Source organism: Scomber japonicus, chromosome 12 (assembly GCF_027409825.1).
Source record: "Scomber japonicus isolate fScoJap1 chromosome 12, fScoJap1.pri, whole genome shotgun sequence".
In the NCBI taxonomy this organism is placed as follows: Eukaryota; Metazoa; Chordata; class Actinopteri; order Scombriformes; family Scombridae; genus Scomber; species Scomber japonicus.
The window spans coordinates 13,923,904-13,937,053 of NC_070589.1; the positions used below are offsets into that span (position 1 = coordinate 13,923,904).

At 38.6% G+C, this 13,150-nt stretch overlaps 1 protein-coding gene across 1 annotated transcript; it reads right to left on the bottom strand.

Moving 5' to 3' along the window:
• Positions 1-5,029: 5,029 nt before the first annotated feature.
• On the bottom strand, positions 5,030-5,305 carry LOC128368962 (cortexin-1-like). Its single transcript, XM_053329895.1, has one exon. It carries the CDS (start codon positions 5,303-5,305, stop codon positions 5,030-5,032), a length of 276 nt encoding a protein of 91 aa, XP_053185870.1.
• Between the last annotated feature and the right edge of the window lie 7,845 nt (positions 5,306-13,150).

Below are 13,150 nucleotides of genomic sequence, written 5' to 3' on the forward strand. Positions count from 1 at the left end.
TTCACTAAGAACTCGTACTGATGTGGTTTAGGCTGTAGTTTGTCTCTGGAGTCATTTTTAAACATTTATTATGTTTTAAAATGTGGAGTAGGATATAAATAGCTTTTGACATCAAGTCATGGACCAAATATTTACTTTTAGTTTAATATCATCAGTCATATCTTTTGCTTCATATTTTGTTGCAAAAGTTGTCTGTGTTTGAGCTTCAATGTGCAGAATGTAGTCTGTGCAGAGTTTGACACTACAAGTTTTCACATTTAACAGCTGAACGTTTCTCAGTTCATCTGTTCATTTTGAGTTTAAGGCATAGATCGGGGGGCAGGATTTGTGACATTACAAATAGTTTGGAGGTCAGTCCCGGTCCAATATTAAAGTTACATAAGTGTGATGTGGAAATTTGAAGCCTTCAGTGCACAAACACTTTGTGAAGTAGGAGGCATCTTGTAGGAAAATAAGTCATTTTAAGGAATTTGACATATAATTGAACTTTTTGGTGGAAAAAACATATCAAACACACGTTATTATTCAAAATAGATTAATGTTATACATTTTAAAACATGTCTGGAGGGGACCTTTAACATTTCAGGCCACTGATATTGAGCTTAAAGAGTATGAATGTTCTGTTCCTGTTGATTTGAAATTGATATTATGTTACTTTTGAAAGAAGAAATAATCCATTCTTCTTTTTACAAATAAAAGAAGTGTAATTCATCAGCAAATACACCCTGTTTCAATTTAATACACTTTGCCACTACAACCCTGGTCTGACCAATGTTAGCAAAGATAATTAAAATCAGTAAAATCAAATGAAATCATATAACTGAATCCTTTTACTGACTTATCATCTGACTTTTCTTTTAAGATCTTATAATGAAACTTCCCACTGATCAGAAAAACAAACGTTGTCTGGCTTTAAACTAAAGTTCAGATGATGTGCAGTCGGCTCATTGGTGCCTCCCATTATATTAAATTCAAATTATTTTTAAATGAGTGGCCCACACTGGGGCCAGACTAAACCATGAGAGGAAATACCCAGTATGATATATCTCATTACATTTCCCTATTTTCACCAGACGTGGTACTTTATAGTAAAGATAAAATATTTGACTATGACAGGAAATAAGCATCAGAAAACAGGAAGACTATATCATATCTCATTACATTTTATTATATTCATGACATGCTTCTCCCAGGTTAGCACTCTCTAGACAGCAGCTGAGCCCACACCCACTGCAACTATTCCGGACTCTTCCAGGACTTCAAAGTTTGAAGATAAACAGTCTCTGTTAAGTGTGTGCATTTAGGCCAGCTTTTTGCTCAGAACAAATGTGTGTGCTGTTATAAGGCCTCTGTGTTTTACTGTAAACAAAAAAAAAACCCTCCAATGATGCCCGCCCTCTCAAAACACACACACATAGAGGCACACACTTCTTCTAAACTAACCGATACACACAGGCAAACACTTCAGTTCTCCTCACACCATCCTCCTCCTCAGTCAACACTCAGCTGACAGTATTGTCAGGGAGAGAGATAAGCAGGCTGACAGACTGCTGTCTGGTGATAACATCACTTCTGTTATGCAGATGAGCCATTCTTCCTTTTGGCATGCACATCAGCCTTTAACACAGCTGTGTTATGTGTGGATCATTTAATGGACTAATATGTAAAAGGTGTTAGAAATGTGTGTGAGAGAGAGTTTGTGTATGTTTTACAGCAGACAAATAGGATTTGCATGTGTCTGGGTGTGGGCTGTGCTTAACCACTGTGTTTGCGTGTGTGTGTGTGTGGGTGGGTGGGGGGTTGGGGGGGTTCTCTGCATCTCTGTTGTTGGATAGAATACCAGAAAATTAGATTGTGCATATTCAAGTAGTTATTTTTGCATACTGTAGGCACATGCCTGGACCTCCACAAACTGAGAGGGAAAACAGAGACAGATATACTGTCATCTTGACTCTACAGGACCAGATATTAGATATAAGACAGCCAAAACTGCAAAACGAGACCTAAAACTGACACATTTCTTTATATATCTTGAATTGCAGAAATAATCTATATGAGAGGTGTCACATATAGTAACAGAGAACCACTTCTGTCATGCATGTCAGGCATGAGGTCATGTTTTTCCATGATCCAGCTTTATTTGCATATCTGGGTGCACATGTGTTTTTGTGTGTGTGTACAGCATGTGCATGAGAGGGTGATGAGAACTGAGCGCCTTTGTTGTAAGTAAATTGTCGGAGCCCACTGAAGCACAAATCAGTCCTGTTAATTGCTGGACTAATGAGATGGGGGCGTTGCACTGCAATTCCAGCCATCTGTTGGAGCCTGACTGTAGAGGGTCTGATTTGGACTATTTGTGTTTCTAGTGTGTTCGGTCTTTTTTAAATATATATATTTGGGTTTGTAAGTGTGTGTGTTTTCCTTGTATGTTCCTTCCTCACACCTGCCCTGCATTAGGTTAATTACCCATGCCTTGCCCTCAGTGTTTTTCTCCAGCCCACACCTGTCATGTATCAGTCTCATCAGCCCTACTCTGTCACAAGTGTCCTCCCACCCAATCACTCCCTGCCTACACTTTGGGCTTGTCACTTGGTCCCCAGTCCCCCATTAGCTCTGTCAATATGTAAGTCTCGGTGTTCTGTTCAATCTTGTTGGATCTTTTTGTTGTAACTTGTCTTGTCTAGTTTTTGTTTGTTCTTGTCAGTCCAGGAGTAAAAAAAAAAGTTTCTGCAGCCCTCCCCTAAGTCTCTTGCATTTGGGTCCACCTGCCCCACTCTCTCCCTTACATGACAATGGGCTCTTCATATTCTGTATATTCCATCATTTTTATCATATATGATCTTGAGTGAAGTATTATATATGTATGAATCCATCATGCACTTCTTCCAAAAAAGTTTACTCAGGAAAAGCACACTGGTGCACAGACTGATTCCCACAGTATTTGTGGATACGCTCTTGTAGTTGTCAAAGTGTCCAGAAGAGGTCACAGCTTACCAAATTTCTGACTTACTGAAACTCACAAACTGAGACTACAGGGAATTCAATCAGGAAGGAGACAGCTGAAAAGGGAAAACTGGGGAAATCCCCACAAAAATATGCATTCAGGAAATAAACTTTGATATGATGAACTACAGATGAAACAGTGTTTTTTGTCATACCCCTAAATCACATGGAGTAGCCCAAAATGTTGTTTTGCATCTTTGCTATTCTGACTGCAGCTGATGTGGATCTTTTGAAAAAAGAGCTCCTGTGTGCCTTTTTTCTCTCCTCCAAACAAGCAAAGGATTTTGACCCTCATTTAAGTCAGTCAGTGTGGGGATATATTTTATCTGGTGGTGAGCTGACTCTGTGAAGGCTGATCCTCATCAATTAACTGGCTGTGTCTCTTTACGAGCCTCCGATTGATTATTCGATTGATTTCATTTGCTCTAAAGCTCACCAATATTGATTTGAGTGCAGCGGTGAGGATAGCCTTTGCTCAAAGTAAAAGTTTATGTGTGTTTGGATTTAAAATGCCGTTTGTTGTGTGTGTGTGTGTGTGTGTGTGTGTGTGTGTGTGGGTGTGTGAAGTAATTAGTCTTTCAAAAAGCAAGACCAGACAAAACCTTTTATTTCAATAAAAAACTGAATGCTACTTTAAAGAGAACATTAGGAAAATATTTAATTTCCTTCCTCTTCTAAAAGCAAAAGGTCTACATCCAGGAGGTTGGACCATATACAATAGTTTGGTACTTTATTAAACAGCATTTTGTTCATAATTATATGGAAACAAATCAACTTTTCAATAAATCAGTAAAATATCAATACTAAACTTTTTTTTTATAAAGATCCTTTCAGAGCAACGTTGCATAGGTCTTTACAGTATAACAAGGGCAGAAACAATATTACAAAACAAGTGGCAAAAAGGAGCACATTTGCTTTTTCTTACATTGCTACAGGCACTGTTGAACAGATTTGGCTGGTGCACTGGACGGGGCCTAAAGGCAAAAGGATTAAGGGGATGAAATGAGTGTACATGCAGTTCATAATCGTAACTTTATATGACACATATTAAGTCAGCGTTGTGACCACTGAGCTTCATAAGCCTCTTAAAGGGAACGGCGACGTCAAATAGCAAAACCTTAAATAAAATGTTACGTATTATAAAGTTTGGATTTTATAATAGGATAACACTGGATTTATAACACAGAGAATTGAGACAAAATCTGTAGATAGAAACCCCAGCTAGAACTCATTTTCCAGACACAATTTAATTTAAATGATTCCCTCAAATTATAGATGCTTTGGTCAATTAAAACCCATTTTACCTGAGGAACATGTTAGAGGTGGTACAAATACCACATAATATCCAGCATTACTCACATTAAAAAGTACTTTTTCAAAAAGATGCAGAGAAACTAAAGCAACTCTTATTTTTTTTTTGGTTCATTTTTTTTTTTTTTTTTTGCAACATATAGAGTTTACAGTCTTCTGCACTATCAGAGTGTATTAGTTTTGTCTCAATTACTTCCATGTCTGCCCTTACCCATTTCATTTCTCTTTTATTTAATTAGGGCAGCCCTGCTCTCTATTTATAAGTCAGCCCTGGGATTTGTAAAAACATTACAGAATTACCAAATGACGTGATGACCAGGAGTCATAACATTATGCTGTGATACTGATCGTACTGATCGATACTGATCATACTCATTGATACTGATCATTGTCACTCTAAAAGCTACAGTATTATGTTGTGCACGCCACAAGTCACATTAATTACTGCAAATTGAAATGGATACAGGGCTTCTGGTGTGCCTGCTCCTTTTCTTTATGCCCTGATGCATCCTCATATAGTGACTGTTCAATGCTTTTGATACTGTGTCTGGCAGAAGACAACTTGCATTACCCTTTACACAACAAACATACTGCAGTTACTTTCATTATCAGAGGCAAAAAGCTTTCAGAAGGGCATTGACATCATTAAAAGTCCCTTAAATAAGAACCTTTCTATATCTCTCTAATCCATCTCTTTCTGCATTAACCCTCATCTTTACACCAGCGCATAATCAAACTGTCCTCTGTCCAGTCCCTCCTTATGGTCCGTCCACGATGAAGCTGGCATGCTGCTGTAGGGGTCTAACAAGATGCGGACACAACGAACGACGAGAAAGAGCAGCAGCAGTACGAGGAGGCCCACAAAACACAAGGCCGTTCCCTGTTCGGGGTGCCCCGCCATGGGCTGTAGCACCGTCGGGCCCCTGGGGAACCCGGGTGGAGCAGGAGAGGAGAGGTCATAGTCCACGACCCAGTAGTTTGTATCACTCATGTTGGAAGTCGGAGGAATGTTTTGAAGGATGAAACCACGTATTGTACCAGCTTTGTTCTTCAATCAGAAGCTATGAAGAGGAGCTTTGCTCTGCATGGTCATTGAGTATAATATCTAAACCCAGAGGAGGATCACATGGTGAAATCTGACAGCTGTCAGAGGAGTCAGCAGATTGAACTTAAGCTCAGTGTTTCCCACAAGCCACAGGGTGAATAAATTGCTCCAGCAGAAGTAACACGGGGCAATCAGTAGTGCAAATTAATAAGCCCTCTGGTTAGCCAAGATACAGAACTGAGGCATGCTCAGTAAGCTCCAATTAGAGGGCTGGTTTTATGTCACTGTTTTCTCTTATGCATTAACAACAATGCAATAGCAGAGGCCACTTATTTAACTTCAAATCATATGCATGGTCTTCAGTGGAGGCTGCACATGTCAATATTTGAAGTGTCATCCAATAGCAGCCCTGGGGAGGGGGTATTGTAATTACAAAGTGAAAAGGAAATGAAAAGGAGCATAAATCTCAATGGCTGAAGATGTTCCATAGATCAATTGAAGTGCTTGAAGGCTGTAAATGATCCTTGTTGTAGTGCTTCTGAGAATGTTTGACCTACGGCTGCATTGTATTGGGTTGTCGATCTCCAGGGGAACCTCTTTGTTTTGGGATCGTCTCATCAGGATGGCTGAGAGAAAAAGCAAAGATAACACACAACATGACATGAGTGAGTTTCCAGCATGCAGAGGTGCTGCATGGGAGAAAATCCTGATTGATTCAGGGGGTTCAGAGCTTGACGTGGGCCTGGGAACATGTCAAGGATTATAGATTTTTTTTTGTGTTTCAGGGACCTGAGTGAGGTGTTTTCAGGGGGCCATCTGGCAGTACCCCCGCCAACATTTATTAATTATTGAATGCTAAGAAAGTAAAAAACACAGTCTCACTTGAAAACTGTTATTACATATCCTGTCTTCTAAGTGTTTCTGGTAAGAAAAATAACCGAGACACGGCAGAAGTGCTAGCCCTCTCCTGAACTCAGGTACAAGATAAATAAATCAGACACTGATGACAGAAGAGAAAAATGTGGAGGAGCCCTTAGAGAGTTGCTATGCAGAAACACTCTCCGTACCCTTTTTAATGGGCCGTGGAGTGGAGAGACATTTCCTGCGGTGGGTGCACTCCCCAGTCAGCAGATTCTATTCCAGGAGGCTTCGTCTCCCTCCTTACCACCTCACTGATCCTCACAAAGACACATTGATAGCTCCGCTGCTCTCCGGGTGATGAGACTAAAGGGCACAGCAAAGCTTTAATAGGAGACTTGAAGGCTTAATTAAAGAAACTGCCTGCCTCAGTATCAATTATCAAATGGGCCTGTGGTTATATCAGACAGTCCAGGTAGCTGCATTTAAAGAGAGCAGAAGCTAAATAAACTCGATAGATTCAATAAAAAGGCATGAAGTGGGCATGAAGTTTACACAACAGGACAACACAGACATAATTCACTGAACACAAACCAGTCGGAGCAAAGCTGCTAATGGAAATAATGAATGAGTAGTTCTGAAACACATTTGAGGTGTTGTGCTGTTTAATTACATCAACAACTAATAACATCAAATCACCCTGCTTTTCCTGCACAGACGATTTAGTTTTGGGATTTGACTAATTTGATCAGCTTATATAGTTTATAAGCTCTCAAAAAGCAAACAAGTAATTAAAGTTGGATTTAACAGTTGGATCATTTTGAATTTCTGCTGAGTCAAAGCATTTTCATACAGTTATGCAACACAACCAAACTTTTTGCTTTTCACTACAACTCTACTTGAGTAAGATCCTTAATCTTACATTGGCAGACTAGTTAAATGAATTATGCATTTTCCATTTCTTTTTAATCCCATCATACACCTTCTTCACAAGCAGGAAACCACACAAAACACTTAGAATATTAGAATAATTAGAATATCACAAGCTTAATTGTTCATCACAAGCAAACCCAGCAGATATGTTGTAGCTGCAGATCATGAGAGTTCAAACCTGATCTGAGAAGCTACCTATCTGTTTTCAGGTGCCTCAAAAACTCTGGAGGTTACCCAAGGTCATGGTCATGTACATACAAACACCACATGGCTGGGTGATGAAGATGGAAACCATGTGGTTGCTTTGAGAAGCAAAACAAACACTGATTTAAAGAATATAAAAGAATGAGTGAACATCAATTTCACAGCTCATCGATCCTCATTGAGAGACCTGCTTTGGTTCCTAAGCAGCAGATAAATCACATTGTGGAGCCTCAGTGCACCTGATTTACACAAACTGACTTTTAACAGTGCCGGATGCCAGATGGAAAGTGAAACACGGAGGAATGTCCTGGAATCATATTGTCTACCTTCAAAACAGCAACAAAAATACAGTTAAAGTCCAGAGTAAAATCTCGATATTCAGCCTTTCATAAAGCACCATGGAGCCAATGAACTCTGATGCCAGAGCATGTGCAGTGACATATGGTACTCCTTGTGTCTGTAATACCTGTAATACCTCTCATATATGTCTATGGATTATGAAAGCAGCTTTGAAAAATGTCAAGGACTTCTCGAAATAAAAAGGGTAAAAATCATACTGATGAAAACTGGAGAAAACCCTGAATGTGGCAAAACAAAGCTATATAGATCTGATGTGAGGAGCTCTCAATCTGATGTTTTATTCTTCTGGTTAGAAGAAATAAAAAATCACATCACTTCATCACACACATGGTGTCATTTTATTAATTATATCATTTTCAAAGCTTCCATTTTATTATCTGAAACTATTGCACAATAATACATCAAAAATGCCATAACAGCATTGAAGTTGCATTTTTATGACTTTAATACATTTACACACATTTTTTTAGTTTTGGTGCCTTTTGACTGATTTGTTGTGATGGTGTAGCTGTTTCCATTGTATCAATGTTAGTATGGATTTCATTTATAAGATTTAAAAGAATATTTATTTAAAATGTTAATTTTTTAAAAGGTGGTGAAGTAACATTGACTACATATCCTAAATTAGTGAGAAATAAATTTACACAATGGCACAAAGTTAAAGTTAACCGACAACTTGTAAACATGTGATCCATAAAGTGACGCTCAGCTACGTGTGACGTTCACAACTTTACATTAAGACATAGAAACAAACATAACATAGAAAAAAGTTTGAACAATGCTACATCATCCCAAACTGAAAAACGATTAGATTAGAGAACTTACTTTCCGGCTCATGTTACAGCTGAGGACATCTGATGAAGAACACATCGGTTGATGATGAAGATGATCCAGCAGCTGTTCAGCACCGTGGACAGCTCCGGGCTCCGGGTTTCAGGTCTGTCCTACCGTGCAGTGCCTCCTCTCCTCTGGTCTGTCAGGGGCTTTAAGTCTTCTCAGTTTGCGGGATCCGCCCCACCTTCCTCCCTCCTTCCCTGCCCACTTATGACTGTCCCTCTTTGGCCTGCACACATAATCTTTTCGTCTGGATGAGTAAAGCGCCGAGAGCCGTGTGTGGCTTTTGCATTATGTAAGAGGACTGCATGGGGGGGCTTGTACTGTAACCATGTAGTCAATATGGCACAGACATATGTAGTGTCAATCAGTCTTTTTAAAAGTTCATTATAGCCTAATGATTCTATCATTTAGATAGAATCTCATATACTGATGAAAAATAACCTTTGAACTTAAAAAAGTCATATTGGGTGCATATATAAAGCGGGAAAAAGAACATCCAGCTAAATCCCTGAGAACCTGAGTTTTTTTCTGTAGTTCATCTTTATTCAAATCAAGGGCTTAGCATTATAGCAGATCCTAAATTGAACAAATAGGGTTGTGTAGAGTCATTTGAGATAAATGTATGATTTTGGACTATGTAAAACTCTAAAAACTTTATACAATGGAGTTTTTACAAGAGAGTATGGGGTAAGATATTTTAGAATACAAATATGATAAGATCACTGGAAACCCTTTAGGTTCAGGACAATGCATTGAAGCCATGTAATTGTGTCTGGTAATTCAGTTCAGTTTTAGTAACCATGGAGGCACTTTTACATTTAAAAAAATTACACATTTTCATCTGACTTTGTGACTATATGACTATGACCTCAGTATTTATAAAATCCTGGTGGGGTTGGTTAATAAGTCCCAATGAATGCCACAAGCTAAAACGTATTGGTCTCATAATGAAGTTGTTCTTTACAGGTATTGCTGGCATCAGGATACCTTCAGACTTCTTCCCTTCTTCATGCATCTTGGAAGAAGGTGAGGTTGTGCCAGAAATCCCTAGCATGGGTTGGATAATAATGCACCTAACACTTTTCACCTTTTCAGAACTCTTTTGATGTCAGTTTATAATGTACATTTGTGTACATGTATTTGTGTACTGTGTATATTTAATCAAATCACCACAAATGAATGCACAATGAACTGGCAGCTAAGCAATTGCCAGCCTTGAAATATGAACATTATAGAGCCTTGTTTAGTTTTTTTTAGAAGCTCCAAGCATTAACAATTCTTCAGATTTGATGAATTGATGAAAGTTACTTTACACAGAAAGCACTTGTTTGCAAATGTTTAGAGAATGACAAGTTCATTAGGTTGTATAAGATGGTTTAGTCACAGCTAGTCAGAATGAATTGCTAATTTTGCTGAACTGCAAGAAAATTACATGATCACTGTGAAACAAAACAAGTGGAGCTACCTGACTGTGCCTGAAGCGAAGCTCCACATACTTACTGTGAGAAGTAATTAATTGACACAATTAAAACTGTACAAACACTGGGGCAGATTGCAGTCGGTACACATCTTCATCTCCCCTGCCTGAGGCCGCATGGCGTCTCCCTGTAGGTTTAATTAATAGTCAGCAGATTTTAACGCTGTCCTGAAGGGACTTGTAATCAAATCACACTGAGCAGAGCTGCAGCAGGCCGCCCACTGAGGTTGTAATTGATAAGAGTCTCCAGCTTGCAAGGTTACGAAATTCAACATTTCTATCTCTGTACTTACTGTTACATATTGGAGGTCAAGCTGTGGTTCAGGGAGCAGAAGTAGGTTGCCACTACAGGATATCTGGGTCTCATGACAGCAGGTGAGTCAGAAGGTGTCTTGTAAAGTGCCTGAGCCTTTGCTGATCTATGTCTCCTGTCTTCGTGAGACTTATATCACAACCAGGACCCAAACTAAACCCTGTACTGAAACTAAGTGTTTGGTAGAGCTTGTTGGTTGGCTTCAGAGCCTCATAGGTTTAACTGAAGGTATGTTGTCCCAAACCTCACCAATCACCAACAGTTCAGGGCTTCTTCAGATAACTCCCAACTTTTTCTCTCAAATTGAATTTAATGTTACCTAATACAAGAATTTCAAAAGAACTTTTGGCATCAGTTAGGGTTAGGGTTAGTCACTGGCAAAATATTGTATAATATCTGCTTACATAATGGTTGGATGCTGCTCCATACACCACATTGAAAGCCTTTGTGTTATATAGGCTAGAGCACAGCTTGGTATTGTACATGTTAGTGTGCCACCAGGAACACACTGTAACAAGTAATGAAGTATACAAAGGAAAGCACAGCACTGTCTCCAAGGCCTTTTCTACTTCCAGGCTGTTGTGTTGATGCATCCAGCCTCATTCATTCAGGTTTAATAGGAGTCCTTGTTGCTCAGGGGGGCAGAACAGGGACAAATTCAATGAAGAAGTTCTCATTATACCCTGAGATTTACATGGTTTTACACATTGAAAGAAGCTAAACTCCCTGCAGAAAGAGGTTAATGATATCGCTTATCTGCAATGATCAACTTTCAAAGAGCAAGTTCAGTCGGCTTTAGTCATAATCAAGAAGAACAGAGAAGACTTTGGAGTACTGAAGGAGGTTAGTTAGTATAAGGACGTCCCCAGTCATTCATCACAACAGACAGCTGTGGGATGAGGTCTCCTATATATATTGGCCCTGTGTGTGAATCTACAGGCGTGCGTTATTGCAAGCCTGATCTATCATCCCTATACTACCAAATCCATAGGTTTATCAAGCAGTGTCAATGGCTAGATCCATGGACATCTATCAAACCATGTCAGTTTTTAAATGAGAAAACAAAAGACACACACACACATTCACACACATACACACGCACACATACAGCGTGCAGTTTAATTTTCTCTTGTGAGGGCAAATGCACACAATGCATACAAAGCTGCTGACTCTAAGGAAACTTGGATGAAGCAAATCATAATACAGTGCTCTTTATTCTGCAGACAGACGTAATAATGGATAAAAATAGAATATAGATTGTGTTTTTTTTGTTTAACTCAAAGATAAAATCATGAATTGTACACTTCAAAGATGTATGTAACCTGTAAATCTTAATGAAACCTTTCAAGTATGTGTACACACTGTACAGTACAGTGTGTCATTTTTCCAAGTAAAATTTCTCATTTCCTAAACTTGACATAATAAATAGGTTTGTTAAAATGCACGAGTTTAAGGTAAAATGAGTTCATGTCCATGTAATTCACTAAAAGTTTGAGTTTAACTTTATAAGAAATGGGCCAATAATTAGGTTTCTCTACGGGAGAAAGGCTCTGCATCATTAAAATCAAAAGGACTTTGCTTCCTTAGCATTTTGCGTGTTGTATTTATTAATATCTTGCAACATCTCATGTCAAAAGGGGGCTAACAGAGTGTCCCACATGGGATGGGTTTTCCTGCTGGGAAACAATAATGAACTCAGTAAATTTCACACAATCTGTTATTTTTATATTTGATATTTCTTGGGGGCTAGACTCAGATGACAAAGATGCTTGTTGAACTGACAAAATGAGGTGCACATCTTATGTCAAACATTTCCTAATTTTCATCTATATCTTAAATATACAGATATCAAATCATCAGCACACAGCAGGGGCTCATGACAAAGCGAATCAAGCATAGTACCATCATCGGGGATACTCATCAGTTCTGGTGCTATTAGTAACAGGCCACCTCACGTGGTTCGACCATTAATGGCTTTTGTCACACATAAAAAAAACAGGCATTAATTGAGAGCTTTTTTCACATTAAATTCTGGTGCCAATAACTTAAAAGACAATTACCAGGAGCTCAACATCTCTTCACAGGTATGGACGTTTTTGTAAGTTTATGAAGTAGTTGATGAACGTGTTACAGTACAATCATATGTGTCGTCTGCAGTGACACATAAGTTACACATAATAAAGGCCAATAACAGTCAACACAGCAGAACAGTAGTGTACTCATTCACTCAGGTTTTCATTTTCAGCACTAACCCCTTAAAAACAGCCACATTTAATACAGTAAACCAAACATTTCAGTAAGAAAAAGAAATGAAGAAAGTGCAACATGAGATGGCAAAATGATCCTCAAATAATGAAGCTGCCTCGATGACATATCTGACTGTGGTCCCATCCGAGCTTACTGAGAAGCAACGCTTGACATTTACTATATTTACAATGAGTTAGGAGCTTATATTAATATGTAGATACATGTCTTCTTATTAATGAGGTATGTACACTGATTGACAACTTGAGATGAAATACAAGCATATATTGTATTTCCTCCACTTGTTTTGTGGTTTTGCAAGCTGCAGTGCATTGGGCTGTCTTGGCCGTGGTACATATGAAAATACAGATCATTACATAATATATTTTATGCTTCTGTCTTCATCTTTCTTATTTTACAAGCTTTTGATACATTTTTGATGTAAAAGCCAGCAGGAAACACCACAGCTTCATGTTTAGTGACTCAACATCTTCTAACAGTTATTAGATGCAGCCTTGAAAAAGAAAACTCCCAACTGTTTTCTTACTAAAAATATAAATTACCT